The 21,742-nt window shown below is 53.2% G+C and overlaps 2 protein-coding genes across 6 annotated transcripts in view; one reads left to right on the forward strand and one right to left on the reverse strand.

The window, feature by feature from the left end:
* NAT10 (N-acetyltransferase 10) overlaps positions 1-6,599 on the forward strand; it is a 38,739-nt gene extending 32,140 nt beyond the window's left edge. The window contains exons 26-29 of one of the 2 annotated variants that reach the window (XM_029208345.1): positions 237-335; positions 719-792; positions 1,825-1,908; positions 6,372-6,527. In XM_029208345.1, coding sequence (XP_029064178.1) covers positions 237-335; positions 719-792; positions 1,825-1,908; positions 6,372-6,483 — 369 coding nt within the window. In that variant the 3' untranslated portion in view covers positions 6,484-6,527. Of the gene's footprint in view, positions 1-236; positions 336-718; positions 793-1,824; positions 1,909-6,371 lie in introns of both variants that reach the window. The other variant, XM_029208344.1, reaches the window with a different exon arrangement.
* Positions 6,600-13,919: 7,320 nt separating this feature from the next.
* The window catches only part of ABTB2 (ankyrin repeat and BTB domain containing 2), a 181,058-nt gene continuing 173,235 nt past the window's right edge, over positions 13,920-21,742 (reverse strand). For 2 of the 4 annotated variants that reach the window (XM_029206939.1, XM_029206942.1), the window contains 5 exons: positions 21,359-21,461; positions 20,746-20,836; positions 16,435-16,503; positions 15,635-15,748; positions 13,920-14,289 (listed from right to left, as the gene is read on the reverse strand). In XM_029206939.1, coding sequence (XP_029062772.1) covers positions 14,092-14,289; positions 15,635-15,748; positions 16,435-16,503; positions 20,746-20,836; positions 21,359-21,461 — 575 coding nt within the window. In that variant the 3' untranslated portion in view covers positions 13,920-14,091. Of the gene's footprint in view, positions 14,290-15,634; positions 15,749-15,780; positions 18,059-18,404; positions 18,477-20,745; positions 20,837-21,358; positions 21,462-21,742 lie in introns of those variants that run through there. The other 2 variants (XM_029206941.1, XM_029206940.1) reach the window with 2 other exon arrangements.

Below are 21,742 nucleotides of genomic sequence, written 5' to 3' on the forward strand. Positions count from 1 at the left end.
CACACACACACACACACACACACACACACACACACACACACACACACGCGGAACTTCAGCTGGATCTGTAACGTTCCGCGTTGTCTCGCAGAGGCATCCAGTCGGGGATCTCCTGCTCCTCCCGTGAGCGTGTGTACGCCTAAACCGTGCAGGGCGCGTGCTGAATGACTTGGTAACGAGTGACTGGGCCTCTGCTGCTCCTTCATCTTCTGCTTCTTGGCCTTGGTCTTTTGTAGCTGTTTAATGAAGTGCAGGAGAAGGCCATCGAGGAGCAAATGGTGGCAGTGAAGGCCGTGGTTATGGAGCCCACGATGAAGACGCTGAGTGACGACCTGGTATGAACACCGAACGTCCGCCTCTCCCCTATAGGAGGGTCCCCGGCGCTAGTGTTCTGGGGGTGTGAGGGGTGTGCTCCCCGAGTCTCCCTGCCCCTCGCGTGCCCACCCGGCCCTTGACGAGGCCCCCCGCTGAGTGCGTGTGCGAGCTGGCAGTCCGGCAGCTGCTGTTGTGAACTACTTGTTTGATCGTTTAGGTTTTCAGAAGGCACGTTTTATGTTCATACACACTGAGTAAGAGCTGCCTCTAACGCTGTGGGAGGGAAATGTGCAGAAGGAGAGGCCTGCTGGTCGTCGCGGTCACGTTCTGCCCCCTGGCCTTTCCCTGCCATTTGTCCCCTGCCTGACTCTGACCTACTCTCTGTATGGGACTTCGACCACAGGACGAAGCAGCAAAGGAGTTCCAGGAGAAACACAAGAAAGAAGTGGGGAAGCTGAAGAACCTGGACCTCGCTCAGTAAGGCCCCTCGTGGGAAGCACGGAACCTCTGCTGGTTGCTTCTGATTCGCTTCCTGGGTGCCCTGGAAGCTGTGTTTCATGGGATCATTTTTAGAAGCACTAGCCACTGAAAACCTCCTCATTGACTAATTGCATAATTTTGAAGGATTTGTTTTCCCCAGATCAGCTCTGCCACTATGGAAGTCATGACTTGCAGGTCGTGTTCCAGAGATCCCTTGGGTCCCATGTCATGCCCCGGGCCCCTTAGGGAAGGGGGATGCTGATCCATGAGCATCCACTTTCAGTGGCCACTTTTTAATATTTGGCTTTTGATGTGAATTTGTTTGAAGAAAAGATCCTACTGCCAACGAACCAACAAAACCCCTTGTTCTAGAACCCTCCATGCCCTGGAGATTGCAGTCCTCTTTGAGCTGCAGCTATAATGGTGGTACCCGCCTGGTAGATTGATGTGAATAACTGCTCCAGACTTGGTGGCCTCTGAGCCTCTTTGACCTGTAGTCCCGTTGCCGGGTCATTAGTGATGGTGGTTGTTGGATGTGAGATGGAGGCGGCCAGGAGGTCCGTGGGCAAAGTATTGAGCTCTGCACACAGCTTTGCAGCATCAAAGCCTTGACTTGTCAGGACTGCCAGATCCCAGAGAGGTGGGGCGAGGTGGGGCAGACATGGCCCAGTCCAAGGGCGTGTGGGCTGTGGAGGTGGCGGTGAGCAAAGAGATGCTGGGGGTGACAGGAGGCTCCTCTGGTGGGCGGGTGGGCGGTTGCTGAGAGTCAGGTGGCAGAAGTCAGGCAGCTGCCTTCTGTGCGGATCGACCCCTGCTAGCAGGCCTGACCGTGCTTGTTCCGGTGAAGTTCCTGTCCCTGGAGCTCAGCTGCACGCCTTTCCCCTGCTCTCTGCTGTTCAAATGCTGGTGCAGCTCGGCCTGGCTTTCGTGGTAGGACGTGTGTGATGAAAACGTTGTCACTCTCTTATTTTCTTTTAAGCGGCCTTCTCTTCTTTTGAGCAGGCTTTGATATTTCCCTTTATTTTTTAGATACATAATCCGTGGGGACGATGAAGAATGGAATGAAGTTTTGAACAAAGCCGGGCAGAATGCCTCAGTTGTCAGCCTGAAAAGGTGAGGGGCTGGCGTACATCAGGCAGGGGAGGGATTCTGGCCTCTCTGCTTCGCTGGTAACTTTCTCTAGGAAATTGGAGGTTGGAGCAAAAGCTTTGAGGAAACTCACTATTCTTTCCTTTGAGGGATGCTATTTTTGTATCATAGCTCCCACCGATCAGGCAGGGCCATTGCTTAGGCCTGGATCTCTGCATCTCCTGTATTCTCAGACATGCCAGGGAGACAGGCTTGAGAACAACAGCCTTGGAGTTGCCGCTACCTGAGCACTTCCTGGGGGCTTTAATGCAGTATCCCCTTCATGCTCTAAACAGAGGTGGCTTTTTTCTTACATCACTGCTTTATTTATTTATTTTTATTGAAGTATGATTGATTTATAATGTGTTAATTACTGCTGTACAGAAAAGTGACTCAGTTATACATATGTATACATTCTTTTTCATATTCTTTCCTATTATGGTTTATCACAGGACCTTGTTGTTTATCCATTCTGTATATACCGGTTTGCATCTGCTGATCGCAAACTCCCAATCCATCCCTTTCTCACGCCCCCTCCCCCTTGGCAACCCACAGTCTGTTCTCTATCTCTGAGATTCTGTTTCTGTTGTTTTGGGTTTTTTTCAGGCTTATTAAGCTTGACCTCTCTAAACTCACCCTTTCACTCTACCCCCTCAAACCTGGTTATTATTTTGCTTTTTTAATAGGGTTTTATGTGTGTTATACACATATATAGTTCAATTTGTGTATGTCTTTTTTGAAACTTTCCTTGAGAAAACACACAGCTTCTTCGTTATTTGTGCTTTTTTAAATTGCTGTGGCCCTGTCTTTTTCCCAGATTTGCTCTATTGATCTCTTTTTTTCCCCTTAATATTTATTTATTTATTTATTTGGGCTGTGCTGGGTCTTATTTGTGGCATGCGGGATCTTCCTTGCAGCATGCAGGATCTTTTAGTTGCGGCATGCGGACCTCTTAGTTGTGGCATGCAGGACTCTTAGTGCGGCACGCACGCTGGATCTAGTTCCCCGACCAGGGATCGAACCCGGGCCCCCTACATTGGGGGTGTGGAGCCTTACCCACTGGACCACCGGGGAAGTCCCTGTTTCTGTTTCATAGATAGGTTCAGTTTGTGTCATTTTTAGATTCCACACATAAGTGGTATCATACAGTATTTGTCTTTCTGACTTATTTCACTTAGTATGATAAACTCTAGTTGCATCCATGTTGCTGCAAATGGCATTATTTCGTTCTTTTTTACAGCTGAGTAGTATCCGATTGTATATCTGTACTACATCTTCTTTATCCATTATCCCTCTGTTGATGGACATGTAGGTTGTTTCCATGTCTTGGCTATTGTGAATAGTGCTGCTGTGAACATAGGGGTGCATGTATCTTTTTGAATTATAGTTTTGTCCGGATATATGCCCAGGAGTGGGATTGCTGGATCATATGGTAATTCTATTTTTAGTTTTCTGAGGAACCTCCATACTGTTTTTCACAGTGGCTGCACCAACTTTACATTCCCACCAGCAGTGTAGGAAGGTTCCCTTTTCTCCACACCCTCTCCAGCATTTGTTATTTGTAGACTTTTTAATGATGGCCATTCTGACCAGCGTGAGATGGTACCTCATTGTAGTTTTGATTTGCATTTCTCTGATAATTAGCAATGATGAGCATCTTTTCATGTGCCTATTGGCCATCTGTATGTCTTTGGAGAAATGTCTCTTCAGGTCTTCTACCCATTTTTCGATTGGGTTGTTTTTTTTGTTCTTAAGGTGTACGAGCTGTTCGTCTATTTTGGAAATTAAGCCCTTGTCCATCGCATCATTTGCAGATGTTTTCTCCCACTCTGTAGGTTGTCTTTTCATTGTGTTTATGGTTTCCTTTGCTGTGCAAAAGCTTGTAAGTTTGATTAGGTCCCATTTGTTATTTTTATTTCTTTCTATTGGCTTGGGAGCCTGACCTAAGAAAACATTGGTATGATTTATGTCAGAGAATGTTTTGCCTATGTTCTCTTCTAGGAGTTTTATGGGTATATCACTGCTTTAAAGATGAAGTAACTGAGGCTCTCAGGTGTTAAGTGACTTCCCAAGAAGCATATAGCTAGTAAGAGGCAGAGCCAGAATCAGGACCAGGTTTGTCCACTGCAAAGCCCAGAGTTTTACCTTCCTCTAAGCCAATGGTTCTCAAAGTTTTGGATCTCAGAGTTCCTTTATATCATAAAAATTATTGAGGACCCCAAAGGGCTTTTGTGCGTGTGGGTTTTATCTGTCACTATGTCCCACTTTTTAGAGGCACAGATGTAGAGAACAAACGTATGGATACCAAGGGGGGAAAGCGGGGGTGGGGGTGAGGTGGTGGTGGTGGTGGGATGAACTGGGAGATCGGGACTGACATGTATACACTAATATGTATGAAATAGATAACTAATAAGAACCTGCTGTATAAAAAAATTAAATTAAATTTAAAAAATTTCCCATTTTAGAAATGAAAAACTGAGAAATTAAAAAAAAATGTTGGGCTTCCCTGGTGGCGCAGTGGTTGGGAGTCCGCCTGCCGATGCAGGGGACATGGGTTCGTGCCCCGGTCCGGGGGGACCCCACGTGCCGCAGAGCGGCTGGGCCCGTGAGCCATGGCCGCTGAGCCTGTGCGTCTGGAGCCTGTGCTCCGCAGCGGGAGAGGCCACAGCAGTGAGAGGCCCGCGTATCGCAAAAAAAAAAAAAAAAAAAATGTTTATTCATTTAGAATTAACAGTCATGGACTCATTATGGGTTTTTTGTTTTTAAAAATACCTTTTTCATAAAAATTTTAGTGAGAAGAGTGGCATTGTTTTACATTTACATTTTTGTGAATCTTTTTAATATCTGGCATACTAGAAAGCAGCTGAATTCTCCTGTCTGCTTTTGCATTCAATCTGTTGTGCTATCACACATCTTGGAGCCTCTGGAAAACAAAACAATTGGGAGAGAATGAAAGTGGAAGAGGCAAATAATGTATTAGAATTATTATGAAAATAGTTTTGACTTTGGGGCCCACCGGGAGGGGTCTTGGGGGACTCCAGGACTCCCTGGACTACTCTTCAAAAACCTTCGCCCTCAGCTGCTTCTCTGCAGAGCGGTGTTTGTAGATGACGGTGGTTCCGTGGGGCGGCACTTTCACTGGAGATTCCCTTGGGAAGACAGTGAGGCCTCCCCTGCCCTGGGCCTCTGGAGATGAGGCTTCCACAGCTGGTTTGGGGGTTTGTGGGAGGGTGAGTTCTTGGCATTGCCATAAACAGGGTCCCCTGAAGAGTTTATTTGGAAAGAGGAAGTCTTGTGACTCTACGAACCATAGTTCCCAGAAATCAGATATTCTCTTCTGTCTCCATAAATCACTGTGCTACCTGGAAGATTCCAGCATTGGTGCTAGCCTCATTTTCCTGATGGTCTCTGATGTGGCACAAAAGCCCGCTATCAGTGTGTCCTAATTTCTGGTTTGGACAATATGGCAGATGCGGCCCAGGGCGCGTGATGTCTGCGTATTGAGTGTGGTGGCTCTGGGCCTGGTGTGGAGACGGCCTGGTTGTGTGCTCCGCAGAGCTCAGTCTCTCCCACTGTTGGTTTGGCTGTCACTGCCCCTGAGGAGCCATCTGCATTACCCAGTCTGTGTGGCCATTCATGCGCTTGAGGGGTCTGGGGAAACGTGAAAGCTTGTGCCTCTGGAAGTAAAAATACTGATAACTGTCATTCCGAATTCTTTGAGGCCTTCTGTTTTCTGAGCAGTCACTTCATTCAGGTGATGTTAGGTCTCAGGACAGAATTGCACACCCTCCCCTTATAGGGAGGTGTTTGTTTCCAGGGCAAAATGACACTGGAGAGATTCTTTAACCTATAAGGGGAAAGGAAGGTGGCCATTTGCCGAGCTATTCTCACGTTAATCTATCTGTGAGGAACCTACTGGCCAGCTGAAATGTGTACCCGAGTTACTATTCCTTTGGGTTTTCTTCTCATTTAGGAAAAATTAAAATAACACATCAAAAAGTATTGTATGGTTTTCCTGGGAGTTTTCATGCTGTGTATTATGGACTATCCTCAGTCAGTGGGATAATATGTCTGGTTTCCAGGGTAATCCTTACTGGTAAGTGGTGGGAAGGAATTTTCCTTGTTATGCCTTGGATTTTTCTTAAAGTCGTGGGAGGGGGGAGTGTACAGATTTCAGGAGTTAAGCTGTAGATTTGTTCCTCCACAGACTGAGAGCTTGGTCAGGGCAGGAGCTGGGTTGGTGTGGTGTACCCCCAGACCCCAGCACAATGCCCTGTAGGCCTGCAGAGGACATCGCTGTGTGACTGCACGTTCTTACATCACGTTTCAGATGGCGGAAACCCTTTTTCAGACAAAGCAAAGCAAGCTTAAAGCAAAGCAGTCTGAAAGGTTACAGATCCAGGCATGCTTCATTCTTTCTCTCCCTACTACTGTTTTTTCTTCTCCAGTGACAAGAAAAGGAAGTTGGAAGCCAAACAAGAACCCAAACAGAACAAAAAGCTGAAGAAAAACAGAGATGTGAAGAGCAAAAAAGATACAAAACTGAAGTGGAAGAAATAGTGGAGAGTAACTTGGGTGTCGGTGGCTGACTCGTAAGGAGATACCCTGACTTTCGGAACTGTCTCTGGCTGCACGGAGTGGCAGCTGACTAGACTATTAAAAGCAGTCACTTCTGAGTGGGTCGGCTTAGAACTCGATGCTTGGCCATCCTCCGGCACCGTCTCTCCTCCCCCCAGTCCAGGCCTGTCTCCCCATTCGTTCATAGTTTGCTTTGGGCCCAGGTTTTTCGGTTCCTTCTCGCACGTGTAGAAGCCACGCTGGCTCTTGTTCCTTCTCGGGCGTCAAGTACACAGTCTTCTGGGGATGTTCAGGAGGCTGCTGGGGGAGCACCGGGGCCTCTTGTTATGAACTCGTCCAAACTCCCTGGGGCCTGGAGCCGCAGAGGCTCTAGTCCAGCCAGGACTGGCGTCCTGGGACCCACACTGCCGTGTGCCGTTCCTCTTCTGGCCCTGGCAGTGGCCCAGAAAAGCCTGAGTTCTTAGGAGAGGAAGGATATGACATCTGAGTCCCCAATACCTGGTATTTCACCCATTTGGGAAAAACTGTTGGGAAAGACCCTTTTGCTAGCAGGGATTGAGGGGGTTAGAGAATCTATTTTTAATAAATTATATCCTAGAAAGATCAGCTGCCTGTGTGCTTGTCAACTGAATGTAGGTGGAAGTTGCACTTTGCTCAGATCTTTTGGTGGATCTTGGCTGCTGGTACACTTGGGAGGGTGCTGGCATCAAGGCCGAGGGTGGGCAGCGTGGCCAGGGCTTACGGACCCAGGAGCCCATGGGAGAAGTGGCCGTGCTGACCGGTGCTCACTGTGGTGGTTCCGAGGGACTTGGGATGGCACCTGGAAGCCAGCTAGCTGGGCCTCTCCTGCCTAGCTCCTGTCAGGTCGTTTGGTCCTCTCCACAGAAATTATGTTGTGGCTTCATGTGTATTTTGGAATGTTTGATGGTGTCTGCTTTCCAGTCCTGAATCTGATACCATTGTTATTGAAACCTTGACCCTGCATCCCCAACCAGGGATCGAACCAGGGCCCCCTGCAGTGGAAGCGTAGAGTCCTAGCCACTGGATGGCCAGGGAATTTCCCCTCTGCTGGTCCTGTAGGATTGTTCCTCATGCACGTCACCAGGTGCAAGGAGAGCTCAGAGTGGAAGTCAGTTCCGTCGCGCTCTGGTTCTGATCCACCTTTCTCCCCGCTTCCGCATGTGGGTTAATGGCGATCCTTCGGAGCTCGCTGACCGGGTTGGATTTCAGCTTCTGTATTTTTCCTTATTTTAAAAAAATTCATGTGGTGGCCTTGGTTACTGATCTTCCTTGGTTTTTCATAGACTTTAAAAGGACTGGTCCTCTGTGAGTCCAAATAGATCCTTTCCTCAGCCCTGATAGGTAATCTGGTTCCTAGAAGTCTAGCGTGTGGACGGGGAAGGAAAGGGAGCTTCTGGACCAAAGAGGATTAAACGTGCAACTCCCAGGACAGATGGCCATGGGGAGACAAGCAGATTCTGACTGCGTACCTGGGGCTACCGCGCCTTGTCCCCGTAGGCGTAGGGCCTTTTGTCTCCTGGAGCTGCAGACCCCCTATTAAGTCTGAAGGAAAGTTTAGAGATGAAAAAAAAAATTTGATCCATTTTTCTCAGGTGAGTGCCTGAGCCTGCCTTTCAAAGAGGATTTTCTTAAGGAGAGTAGCTGAAAAGCAAAGTCACAGCCCCAAATGGTCTGAGCCGAGTGGCATCTTAAAGCTCTCCAGCCACATCGTCCCACAGCTGCAGGACCCAGATCGGCCGGGCCCTTGCTCGGCCCCTCTAGCCCCAAAGCGCGTCCTCTGATCTGCTCCAGGGAGCCTTCCTGGCCTTGACACCGGCTCTGCCTGGCCCTTGCTGTGACCTGGGGCACACCTCGTAACCCAGGTCCACATCTTTGTAAACCACGGGTGGTAATGACAGCACCTCCCTCACGCGGCCGGCCTGAGGAGCTGAGAACGGTGCCTGGCCTGCAGCAGGCACTCACCAAGCCTCTCTGGGTTCTGTGGCATGTGCCAGTATAACCCGGGGAGCTGCTCCGTTACCCACGAGCGCTAAGATGGGCTGAATGAGGCCTGGCTGGCTTTGTTCTAAACCACAGCCTGTGCTAGAAGAGGCCCACCGGGGCAGCTAGGAGCGTGCGCTTTGTAGTCAGACCAGGCCAGCTCTGTGTTCTCTGACAAGCCTCTTGACTGACAGCCTTTCCCTTTGCGCATGAAAAGGAAGTGAGCATTTCACCTACTATGTACAGTCTTGCAAAGCGTGTGTTCCTAAACAGGTCTCTGCACTTGGTGGTTGTGATCTTGGGTTCTCCTCCAAACCTGAAAAGGCACGCCTCCCCCAGACCTCACCATCTGGCCTCCAGACAGAGTGACATCTGTAAAGCTCGCTGTCTCAGGAAATCTCACTTGCAAAATGAATTCAGATAGGCTGCCTATGAATGCTGCCACCAGCCTGGGGAAGGGGCTGAAGAAGCCTGAACAAAGAAGAGTCCTCAATGGTCTCCACCCCCCCACCCCGCCCCCCCCCCCCCAGCTGGGAGGGGGCCAGTACTGGCCGGCTTCAGCGCTTCCAGTGCTCATCTGTCCCCCACAGTCCCGGAGGACTCCGGGGTGACCAGGAGATGACACAAAGGGGGCTGTGAGGCTGGGGGAGGGGAAGGAAATCAGTGACCGTCACCTTGGACAAATGTAGACTCATTATCAGAGGCCATTACACCAGCCGGTCCGAAGGCCTGGAGGGGGCGGGGTTGGCATCCCCAGGGCCTGAATAGGCAGTTCAGACTCCAGACGGCTGCCCTCCACTCTGTAAACAACTGGTGAAAGTTGAAAGGTGGTGTGGATTCTGCAGAAGGGTGGGGTGGCAGGAAAGGGAGATGCTGAAGCTGTTCTTGTGTCGCTTCTGCTGAGGAGAAAGCTGTGATAATCCGGCATCTGGATGCTATCGGGCAACCAACCGGCAGGAGCAGAAAGGAAAGGGAAGTATGGGGAGGAGGAAAGCAGGGGGCCGGACACTGCTGAGGAGGGCAGGCTCGGTGTGGGCCTTGGTGGCTGGACTCGGGCTCCCTCTGCTCTGGATGGCTTTCCTGTGGAGATTCCGGCTGAGTTAGCCCAGCTTTCACTGCCTGCGGGGCAGCTAGAGTAGAACCAAGTCCCCCTTGCTTTTCAGGGACTCCTGCTAAGGAGAAGTTCACTGTCTTCTTTGGCTGCCGACAGCCTGGAGCAGGCAGCGGACGAGAGGTGCCCCCATGCTCCGGAGCAGCGGCCCGACGAGGAGGCCCGGCCGCCGGGGCAAGTGAGGTGACCAGACACACCCCCATTTCCGTTCTAGTCCTCCTGGCCCCTTGGAGAATGTCTGATTTTTTTCTAATTATTTAAGTGCCTGCTTTAGAGCGTGTTTCTGCTACACGCAGGCTCAAAAGGGTCCCACCCCTCCCTTATCTCACCTTCCCTTCAACCGTCTGCCCCCCAAAAAGAGAAAATATGGCTGAGCTCCCGTGTGGAGCCAGGTGCTGACTAGATCTTGTCTCTTAGGCTGCGTGCTTGACTGAGGCACGTCCTGCAGGGCTGGGGGACTTGTGGGGAGGGTGGACACGGACCTCCGCGGGGGATCCCCTGCAGGTGGCGAGTGCTGGGGAGGGACCACCCCGCAAGCTCCCTCTGGGGCCTCGAACCAGGAGGATGGTGCCGAGGGGCGCGTCTCCTCCCCAAGGCCCCCAGAGGGCGCCATGGTCCGTGCTGAGCCCTCTCCCCACAGAGGCCAGGGCCCCAGGCTGCCCTGCCTGGGCTCCACCAAGCAAAGCCCACAGCAGGCCTTTCCCGGGACTGACCCTGTGCGGTCTTCACGTTGTCCCCCAGCTCCTGAGTCCTGGCCTGTCGGTCACCGAACCACAGCCACTCCAGTCAGTGTTCCCAGCGGCCTTAGGAATTTCTCTGCCTGCTGCAGGCAGGAAACGTTTTTCAAAGCCTTTATTTCTGCCTGGACTTTGCACCTAAGACAAACTACAGCCGACCCCAGAAAACCCTTGGGCCTGAGTCACCGGCTTCCGGTCCTCCCTGCATTAACAGGTAACACAGCCAGCTTCGGCTCAGCAGGGTCCCTCCTCAGGCCCCCCTCTTCCTGTGCTGGGCCACACAGATTTTGACTGTGTGAGGGAGGGTTTGCAAACAACTATCCCAGCAGCCCCCTGCATCAGGGGTGTGGGGAACCTGGCCTCGGGGCAGGTCAGCAAAGCCCTCTGGCAGCTGTCTTTCTAAACACTTTTAAGTATAGTTGATTTACAATGTTAATTTCTGCTCTACAGCAAAGTGATTCAGTTATATATATATATCTCCTTTTTTGTATTTTCCATTATGGTTTATCATAGGATATTGAATCTAGTTCCTGTGCTGTTCAGTAGGACCTAGTTGTTGATGCCTTCTGTATATAATGCTTTGCGTCTGCTAATCCCAAACTCCCAGTTTACCCCTCCCCCACAGCCCTCCCCCGTGGCAACCACAGGTCTGTGCTCTGAGTCCGTTTCATAGATACGCTCATTTGTGTCGTATTTTAGATTCCACATATAAGTGATATCATATGGTATTTGTCCTTCTGTGTCTGACTTCACTTAGTACGATAATCTCTAGGTCCATCTGTGTTGCTGAGTTCTTTTTCATGGCTGAGTAATATTCCATTGTATGTATGTTCCACATGTTCTTTATCCATCTGTCCATGGACGTTTAGGTTGTTTCCATGTCTTGGCTATTGTAAATAGTGCTGCTGTGAACATAGGGGTGCATGTATCTTTTTGAATTATAGATTTTTTTGGATATATACCCAGGAATGGGATTACTGGGTCATATGGCAACTCTATGTTTAGTTTTTGAGGAACCTCCATACTGTTCTCCATAGTGACTGTACCAATTTACATTCCCACCAACAGTGTAGGAGGGTTCCCTTTTCTCCACACCCTCTCCAGCATTTATTGTTTGTAGACTTTTTGATGATGGCCATTCTGACGAGGTGAGGTGGTACCTCATTGTAGTTTTGATTTGCATTTCTCTAATAATTAGCATCTTTTCATGTGCCTATTGGCCATTTGTATATCTTTGGAGAAATGTCTCTTTATGTCTTCTGCCCATTTTTCGATTGGGTGGGTTGTTTGTTTTTTGATATTGAGCTGTATGAGCTGTTTGTATATTTTGGAAATTAAGCCCTCGTTGGTCACATCATTTGTGAATATTTTCTCCCAGTCTGTAGGTTGTTTGTTTCATCGATGGTTTCCTTTGCTTTGCAAAAGCTTACTAAGTTTGATTAGGTCCCATTTGTTTATTTTTGCTTTTATTTCTGTTGCCTTGGGAGACTGACCTAAGAAAACATTGGTATGATTTATGTCAGAGAGTGTTTTGCCCATGTTCTCTTTTAGGAGTTGTATGGTGTCATGTCTTATATTTAAGTAAGTCTTTAAGCCATTTTGAGTTTATTTTTGGGTATGGTGTGAGGGTATGTTCTAACTTCATTGATTTGCATGCGGCTGTCCAGCTTTCCCAACACCACTTGCTGAAGAGATTGTCTTTTTTCCACTGTATATTCTTGCCTCCTTTGTTGAAGATTAATTGACCATAGGTGAGTGGGTTTATTTCTGGGCTGTCTGTTCTGTTCCACTGATCCATATGTCTGTTTCTGTGCCAACACCATGTTGTTTTAATTACTGTAGCTTTGTAGTATTGTCTGAAGTCTGGGAGGGTTAGGCCTCCTGCTTTCTTTTTCCTCAGGATTGCTTTGGCTATTCTCGGTCTTTTGTGGTTCCATATAAATTTTAGGATTATTTGTTCCAGTTCTGTGAAAAATCTGACAGCTGTCTTATTCCTGGCATTGTGTTCCCGTCCTTCCAGTCCAGCTCAGTGGCACTTAAGTGCTTAACGAATGGGAACACACCTACCCCATTTGACAGAACAGGGAAAACTAAGGCCCAGCGAGGGCTGGACCCAGGTTCAGGTACTAAGTAAGGTAGGACAGGGGTTGGCAGGTGGCCACAGCACAGCTTCCAGCAGGGGTTCTTACCCTCTGAGACATGAGTGCCCCAAGTAACCAGGGAATCAGCTCTGGGTTCTCTTCCTGGTCCTAAATGGGCTCCTCCCCAGCTCTGAACTTTGGGTAACCCTCTGTCAGGAGCCATGAGGCCAAGGTCATTGTTAACAAGTGTTTATTGTTAATAAAACCATAGTACATTTACAATAAGTGACAACATTAATATATAGTTACAGTATCGTACAATATTACAGCAGTAAGATAACGCCTATTCCTTTGTACATCCAGCTCAAGCTGCTAGTTGAAAATATTTTCCACGGTTGCAAGCCCCCAGGGGTTTTTCAAGGTGACCGAAGTGACACCTCCTAAAGTGCCTGGGGCTTCTGGTGAATAAATAGTTTCTAAGGTACGGCCAGACAGCTGAAGGCGACATCCAGCACAAGCTGTCCAGAAGGTGCCCCCAGTGTCTGGCCCATAAATACGACAAGGGTCTAGGCCCAACGATGTGTTTCCACCCCAGGAGAGCCTGGAGCCTGCAGAATGTCAGAGGCAGGTAGCGGGGAAGAAGTAGAAGGGCCTCCTCTCCCAGTCCTTCCCTTCCACCCATGCCCCGTCCTTTAAATCCCCAAGACCCGCAGTTCCCGGTGCGAAGTGTGGCCCCTGCTCTCCAATCCAAATTTTTCACTGGAGAAACTGGACCAGGGGGGCCGTTTAGGGCTCTGCCTCTGGAGCCCACAGAGGCAGCCTAATTCTAGGCTTGGGATTTCAGCATCGACCCTGAAAACAGCAGCAACAAAAGCTGAGGCCACCAGGCTCCTCCACCGTACCCCACGCCACTCTTTGGCTCAGACCAAAAGCGTTAAAGGCGTTCAGGGGAACTAACTAACTGCCTTCTGCCAACCACTCTCTGAGCAGGACGGCGACTCCCCCCGCACCGGCCCGACCCCGACCCCAGAGGAGGCCAGACACCAAGAGAACGGACTCCAAGTGACTCTCTGTGCACGATCCCCGGCCCCCTGGAGGCCCACATCAAGTCTTTCAAAGGCACAGCCCTGAATAAGTTCAGGGTTTGGGCAGCCTTTCGGACGTGACATTGAGGGAAAATACCAAGTTTTGACTGAAATGGCCCGGGGCCCAGACAGAACATACATTCTGTACACTCATAAGGATGCCCACACCCCCGAAGAGCCCCAGTTTGGACAGTCTGAGCTGCCTGAGGCCCCAGGGGGAGGGCACGATCTGAAGCTGTGTTGAGCAGAGCTGAATCAGGATCACATGAGGGTGAGTGCATGGCGGCCCTCAAGGTGCGAGCGGTAGGTGTCGGGGAAGGGTTGGGGGAAGAGCACCTTTTGGCCACACCTGCCCTTGGCCCATCACTGGTTGAGCCAGTGGTTAGTTCTGGGCCTGCCCAGGTCTGGCTCCAAGAGGGCCTGTAACCAGCCTCCACCCAGCAGGGCCCCAGCGTGTCCACAGGCCGCAGCTACGTGCTGGCCCAGACACCCCGGGAAGCACTTGCTCCCGGCCCTTCCCACCCGCTAGGATGCCTGGCGACAGAGCCTGGCCCAGAGCCAGCCATCCCCCAACCTCACACACGTGAGGTGACGTAGAGAGAGTGCACGCGCTCTGCCAGGGTGCTCTGCAGGTCCTGCAGGGGGTCCAGGCCCTGCACTTTGCTGCTGCGGCCGTAGATGAGCTGCCGGAAGGAGTCCTGCTCGAGCAGGGCCTTCATGTGCTTGAGGAAGAAGCCCTCACAGAACAGGGCCAGTTCGGGGGCGCTGTGGATCTGTGGGGCAGGGAGAGGGAGGGGGTGAGACCCACTGTGTCAGCACAGCCCTGCCTGAAACCTCCCCCTACCCTCACCTCCAAATAGTACCCATGGGCTAAGGCCCAGCTTCAAGCCTCAACCTGGGGGAGGCATGTCCTATCTCTTGGGGCGACTGGCCCCTTATCTGAATTCCTTCCATAAGCCTCTCCTTGGGGTTAGACTGATCGGGGTTCAAATCCCAGCCGTGCCACCAGGAACATCCCTGAAATCTTGTTCTTGGCCTAGGTCCCGCTGGTGATGGCTTGTTGAATGCCAGTCATCCCTATTGGATTGGCAGCTCCCTCACTAAGGGCAGGGACTGCCCACTGTGGTATGTCCAGCACACGAGTGTTCACCTGGTAAATGCTCAGTAACTATTTTAGGTCAACAAATATGGAGTGCCCGCTCTGGGCCAGGTGCTGGGCGCAGGCCTCGAGGCCCAGGTCTGCGATGCTGTCTCAGAGCTGATGTTCCAGTTCAGGAAGACAGGGAAGCCAAGGAACCAACCAGGCCAGGAAACCACAGACTGTGGTCAGTGCTGTGAGGACGTGAGAGTGGGTGAAGGGACAGAGAGGTGTGTGACTCGGGGGAGGCCTGGGGAAATCAACAGGGCTTGGGAAGAGCTTTACCGGAGGGGAGGGGACAGTGATCGCAGGAGTTCTGTGGTGGGAGTGAGTTGAGAGACGCGGGCCGCGTGGCTGGGTGAAGGCAGAGGGGCGGCATCGGAAGGGGAGATGTGGACAGGGTCCTGGGGCCCACGTAATGGGCGACAGATAAGGGCTGGATTTTATTTAGTTTGCAGTGGAAAACCTTTGGAGGGTTTACGTAGGGGAGTGACACGGTCTTTACACTTTTCCAAGAGTCTTGTGGATTGCAGGGTGAAAGCCAGGAAGTGTGGAGGCCAGGGCAGCACTTGTCCACGGGAGGGGACAATGGAGATGGAGGGAAGGGGAGGGACTGCTGATGTGTTTCAGGAGCGTTTCTAGATGTGGCAGGTGACCATGGCGTTTGCTGAGAGGAGGAAGAATAAGGAGGGCCGTGCCGGGAAGCAAATCAAGTAGTGCCTGGGGAGCTGATTTGACTCAGAGAGGCTCAGCTCCTTGGCCCAGGTCTCACAGCCTGGCGCAGCACGGCTGGGATGGGAACTGAGATCCACCCGGCTCACAGCTCAGCTCCCAGGCTGCGATGCTGCCCCACTGACGCCAGGCCACAGAGGGACTTACAGTGCCCTTCAGAGCTGCCTGGCCACCTGCATTTTCTAGCCAGGCCACAGTGGAGCAGAGTGTGTGTTGGGAGGCAGCCGGCGGGCATCAGGGGTCCTCACCTTGGCATACTTGTAGGTGTTCACGGCGCTCTCCACGCTCAGGGTCTGGGAGCACAGGATCTCGCAGTGCCGCTGCAGGGCGTCCAGCTGGAACAAGCTGGCAGCTGACAGCAGCTGGCAGGAGGCAAAGGAGGCCGTGGGTATGCATGGCCAGGTCTGCGGCCCAGGCATCACGGAACAGACGGCTGCTTTGTGCTGTGTGCTCCGCTTCCTCCCGACCTCCAGGGCCCTACCCCGCTGCCAGTCAAGTCTGGCGGCCTAGATTTATTTCTACTCTAGGCTCTCTACGCACTGGCTGGGACACCTCGGGCGGCACCGGATGGGTGACAGACGCTGCTTGGGATTTCTGACGTCAGGAGGCCTTCAGCTACAAGCTGCCCGCTCATCTACCTCTAGCCAGGTGCACGGCCAGCAGCGGGTCCGTTCTCTGAGCAGCGACCTGGTGAGGGGAAGGCCTCGCTGCCTTCTGATCCTCCTGGGCTTTCCGTCCTCAGGGGTGGCCCTTTCTAACCCCGAGGTGTGGCCCGGGAGGCCGGGCTCCGTGGGTGCACAATTTCCCACACTCTCTTGGAACGGCGCTTCCCCTCGCCAGAAGAGCAAGGACCAGCAGGGAACCAGGAGGTCCTTGCAGAGGCCACCTTCCTTCCCTCCTCATCTCTCCAAGTGCTGTGTTTCTGAGAGCGGGGTTGAGACCTGGAAGATGTCGCAGGCCGGGGACACAGGCATGGCGGGACTGGGGGCCAGGCTCATAGCCTCCCTGCTCCTCCCCCTGGGGCCGGGTAGACCGGCCAGGTCCTCACCTCCAGGATGTCGCCGGTGGGGATGTCCATGGATTCTGTTCCCCCGTAGTACAGATACTGCATCATCATCTGTAGGGAGGAGAGGCCCGGTGTGAGCGCCAGATGGACCCACAGCACCGAAGTCCTCGCCCGGCACCCATGGAGTGCCACTCCAGCCGCTGCCGGCCTCCTGGTGCCCCCTGACCTCTGTGTGCTGACGTCTGCGCCTCCCCCGACTCTCGTCAGACATTTTTGTGTTTTCCCTGGAATGCGTGTGGCAAGCTTCCTTCCACAGAGTGGTTTCACTTCAATCCTCACGACAGGCCTGTGAGCCCAGGAGGGCAGACAGTACTCACAGCTGGGGAAACTGAGGCCAGGGAGGGGGGCTGAGCCCCTCCCCAGAACCCTTCCAGCTCACCACCAGGCACCATGCCGCTCGTTTCTCCTTTTACCGAAATTCTAAGTCTGGGGCTGGGAGAGGGGGAGGTGGGGCTCTGAGGGGGCGACTGTCTGACGGGCCACCCTCAGGATCCCAACTCCTGACCTCCCTGTCGGCGCTAGGCCTCCACGTGGAGGTGACAGCCAGATCCCGACTCCCTCCTGGAAAGTAAGTTGCAGAGCTGGGACAGGGATCTGGTCTAGAGGTCACCTTGCTGACCAGCCCAGGACCTTCAGGGTTCTTGGGAGCAGAGGGCCCTGGGACGCCACATGAGGTGGCCTGTCGGGAGGGAGGCTACATTTTAGTTCCGCTGAGGTCTGAGTTACAAGCTCTGCCATCATGCTGGACACTGGGGAGTTTCCCAGTTGGAAAAAGAAAAATGATTCTCCCTGGTTGGCTGAAGAAATGGCCCCAGCAAGGAGCTGGCAAGTGTGTAAGTAAACATGGCTCCAGCCAGCACAGTCAGGCTCTGTTAGGACTGGCCCCCAGGCTGGAAGCGGCACCAGAGGGAAGGAGCCCAACCTGGGGGAGGCGGGGGAGTGGGGAGGGCCCACCGGCCTCATCCAGGCCCAAGGCCTCTCCAGGAGACATCAGTCTCTCCCCTTCAGAGGAGCGGGGGCCCCCGAAGGCCTTCCCCAGCCCCTGCTGGAGCTCACACGGCGGTCCTACAGCACACATATCTGTCCACGTGTCCCACGGCTCCAGGTGGTACCGGGCCCGCGCCTGGCTTCCTCCGCCATCCCCATGCAGCCGAGTGGGTGCGGAGCACGGCACCAGCAGGACAGCCCTGAACGCCCAGGGCTGGGAGTGGGGTAGGTCACATCTGCAGGGATTCTTCGCTAAGGGATGGCCTCAGGGCAGCCCCTAGGTGAGAAGGGGCCCAGGGATAGAGGAGGCTCGGAGACAGGTGACAGCCTGCAGCTCCCCTTCCTGGCCTGGAAGGCAGCCTCCTGCTGCATTTGGTAGCTGGTTTTGGCCAGGCCCAGGCATCTCCCTGAGGTCACCTGAATGCACACGAGTCCACAGAAGTCAGAGCAGAACTGCCCTTTTGGAGGCTGGCTGAGGGAGCTGGGCTGCTGGCGGGCAGCCTGTGGGGCTGGGCTGGCCGTCCTGTGAGCAGCTGTCAGGACCGGCTGCAGGGGCTGCCAGGCTTCTTCCTGCCCAGAGTGGGCCACCAGGAACGTGACCACAGGGAGGCCACTGATGCTGCAGGGACAGGCCTGGGGTCAAGAGCCACGTCACAATGGCAGGGCTCTCCCCCAAAGGCCTGGGTTTAGTCGGCAGTGACCTTGGCAAGTGTCTAGACCGGTGCTAATGCAATAGCCACTGGCCATGTGTGGCTTCTGAGCATTTGAAACGTGGCTGCTCTGAATTAACACGTGTTGTGTCAAAACTGGATTTTGAACACTTAGTGTGAAAAAAAAAAAAAACATTTCATTAATTTTTTATAGGTTGAAATGATACTATTTTGGCTATATTAAGTTAAATAATATTAAAATTCATTTCACCTGTTCCTTTTTGTTTCTGTTGCTACTAAGCGATTTTAAATTACCTGTGTGGCCTGCATTATCTTTCTATTGGATGATAGCACTGCTTAGATCTCCTTGGGCCTCTGTTTCCTGTTCTAGAAAACAAATAATGACCGCCATTTCTCTTCGTGCTGTGAGAGCCAATGAGATGTTTGGGGGCTGCTCTGAAACTTTTAGGCTTTTTTAGGGAGCACCGGCCCTGGACTGATGGCTTCGGGCTCCCCCCAGTGATGGCAGAGCTCTGTCCCCAGAGGACCCATGGGGCGAGGCCAGAGGCTAATATGCCCAGGCTCACGTGTGCCCCGACGTTAGACCTGTTGTCCCCGTCTACCCTCGTGACAACCCCGAGAAGTCATCAAGGGCTGCCCAGCCTGTCCTGGAACAGGCATCCTCCCCTGCTGAGTGAATGCAGCCTTGATGGCAGTGGTCACCCGAGCCACACGTGTGCCCTTGCTCCCCCGCCTCGCGACTCCCGCCCAATCCCTTCTGCCCTTCTCAGACCCACCTCCTGTGTCAGAGCCTGACCCCACCTCATGCTCCAACTCACCTGGACTCTGGGCTTCTTAGCCAAGTAAGTTTCTAGAGCTGCTCCTCTCCCCAGTGAGTTTGGCTCAAGGGACGGGAAAAGGGGGGAGGGGAGACACCCTATGCCAGACCCTGGGTCTCCCACCCCGATGAGTCGCCGAGTTCCATCCACTCTCCCCTCGCCCACTTCCCTCCATCCTGCTGCCACTACCTGGTCACCATCATCACTTAGCTGGATTTCTCAACAGCCTCCTATCTGGTCCCCTGGCTGCAGTCACGCCCCCTCCAGTCCTTTCCTCACCCTCCAGAGTGAGTGAGGTAATGCAAACTGGACCATTCCACACATCCTAAGATTGAATCCTGGCTCAGTCACTTCTCAGCTCTGTGACCTTAGACAAGTTACCAAACTTCTCTGTGCCTGTGACCCCTCATCTACCAAGGGGCGATAACAAACCTGCACCTCCTAGGACTGTGCTGTGAAGCTTAACTGAAGAACAGGGGCAAAGCACTTGGAACCACGCCTGGCTAAGTGTCTGTGATGATGGTGGCCTCCTAGTAGCTTCCATCTGTCCTTGGGTTAAAGCTCAGGCCCTTCATGCTATGGCTCTTGGGCGCAGCTTCAGCCTCATTCTGGATGTTCTTCTGAATCGCTGCCGCGACTAGGCCAGAGGGCATTTCCTGAACAGGTCGTGGTCTCTGGCTTTCAGACCCTGCGTGCACTTCTTCCTCTACCTGGAGCTCCCGATACCTGGCCGGCTGCCCTCGTCCTCCAAGAAACTTCCTCCTCCTCCGCAGCGTTGGGTTAGATGCCCCGTCCTGCTCTCCCAGTGCCTTCCCCACCACACCTATACCATTAATTCATAACCCTGTCTCGTGGAGGGCAGGGTCCCTGTCCCGTTTACTGCTGTCTCCACGGTACCCGTAAGTGACTAAATGCTAAATAAATGACTATAGGGAACATGAGAGAGGGACTAAACCCTTGTAGATGGTGGCTCCTAATGCTTCTGTGAGGCTGTGATCTCTCCCGTTAAGTCACAAGCCTGTCCTGTGCAAGGCCAGGTCCTGGACCCACCCACCAGCTGCCTCTTGGCCTCAGTCTCAGCCCCTGAGGGTCATGCCTGCAGCCTGGAGATCACTGGAGAAAGGAGCTCCCCACCGGGGCTCAGCGTAGACCCCAGCCAGCCTCCTCCTGCAGACCCCGCCTGCTGGTGGCCAGCCTGTGGAGTTTCCATTACGCAACCTCTGAGGTTCTCGGAAGCTTAGAGATCGAAAGCCCTGACCTTGATCTTCCACACCCAGGATGGGCTCACCATAGCCTTTTCTGCTTGGCCGGCATGGCTGGGGTCTGATGCTCGGGAGGAGTGACTGATTTACACCAGCGCACGCGCACGTCACCCTCCACCCACCGGGGTCTTATTAAAATGTGGGGTGTCTGGGGTGGGGCCTGAGGTTCTGCATTCCCAACAAGCACGCGGGCAACGTCTGTACTCTGGGAGCTCACTCCGGGGAGCAAGGACTCACATGCTGCACGTGTGCTGTGCGCCTGTCCTTACACGTCCATCAGTCTGCCCGGCCCCCTCACCCGGTGGTTAGAGCTCAGGGCCCACGAGACAGGCTCTGAAGCTACAAAGTCACAATGGAATGGCTACCTTTGCCTGGGAAAAACCTAGATGCTCCAACCTGACCACTGAGATTCAGCAAAACACAGAAGGCACTGGGGACAGAGGGGAAGATTATGACCGACTCACGGCTGCTCCCGCCCAGACGGACAAGCCAGGGTGGGGCTCCTGGGGGAAGGGGGCATCCCTTGAGAAGCGTGCAGCACTGAGGTCCACATACCTGAAAAATGTGGTACTTCATGTCACCGACCTCAATGGTTTTGCTGCTGTCGCCATCTTGCTCTGATTTATTGGTCATCAGTGTCTTGAACCTGGAGCCAAGGAGATGAGACAGGACGGGGCTTGAACGTGACTTTCACTCCATGGCCGTGTGGCGACGGCACCGTCCGCCACCTGACTGGCCACCAGGAACAGGAGCATTTTAGAAATTACTGCCGTGCTCTCAAAATAATTCTCGGCGAGTGACGTTTTACATCGTCCAGACGGCTGGGCTGGGCCCCTTCTGTCCCTGCTGCCCCCCAGATGAGTGACTGTGACGCCTGCGGCTGGAAAACTGACTTTCGTGCCAGAACATTTATGTTTACTAATAATCAAAGGCAGCAAGTTGGCCAGAAAGGATACAGCCTCGGAGCTCCTCCTGGAGAACTCTGGGTCCCATCTCGACTGTCCCTCCGTCAACCTGTCCCGTGCCCGCCGTGGGGCGGATGGGCCCTCCGCGCTCCGTGACCTCCCCGCGGGGGCAGAGGCTCTTCTCCAGCCTGCGCATCGCCTTGTATCCACACGAGGCCGCCCAGCCTCCCGGCAGCTGAGGCCTCATCACCCGGGTTGCCTACCTGTTAGAGGCTGTCACCAGCAGGACTCTATGTGCATAGAACAGCTTTCCTTCCACAAGGAAGGCCACATCCGACATCTCCTTGTTGTTCAAAAAGTGAGGATCTGCCAGTAGGGAAGGAGAGGGGGTGACCGAGGAGCCTGCCCCCAGGGGTTTCTTACATGTGTGTTGGGGGCAGATGGGGTGGGGACTGTGGAGAGCAGAGAAACTGAGGCCAGGCCATGGCACTTGGAAAGGGGAAGGAGGACAAAGAGGAGAGGGAGAGGAAAAGGGGAGAGGAAAAGGGGAGGGAGGGGAGGGGAGGGGGGCAGGGGAGGGAAGGGAGGGAGGGGAGGGGAGGGCAGGGGAGGGCAGGGGGGGGCGGGGGGGGGGGGGGGTGGAGGGG

This window comes from Monodon monoceros, unplaced genomic scaffold (genome assembly GCF_005190385.1).
Source record: "Monodon monoceros isolate NGI ecotype Baffin Bay Population unplaced genomic scaffold, NGI_Narwhal_1 Super_Scaffold_7, whole genome shotgun sequence".
Lineage (NCBI taxonomy): Eukaryota > Metazoa > Chordata > Mammalia > Artiodactyla > Monodontidae > Monodon > Monodon monoceros.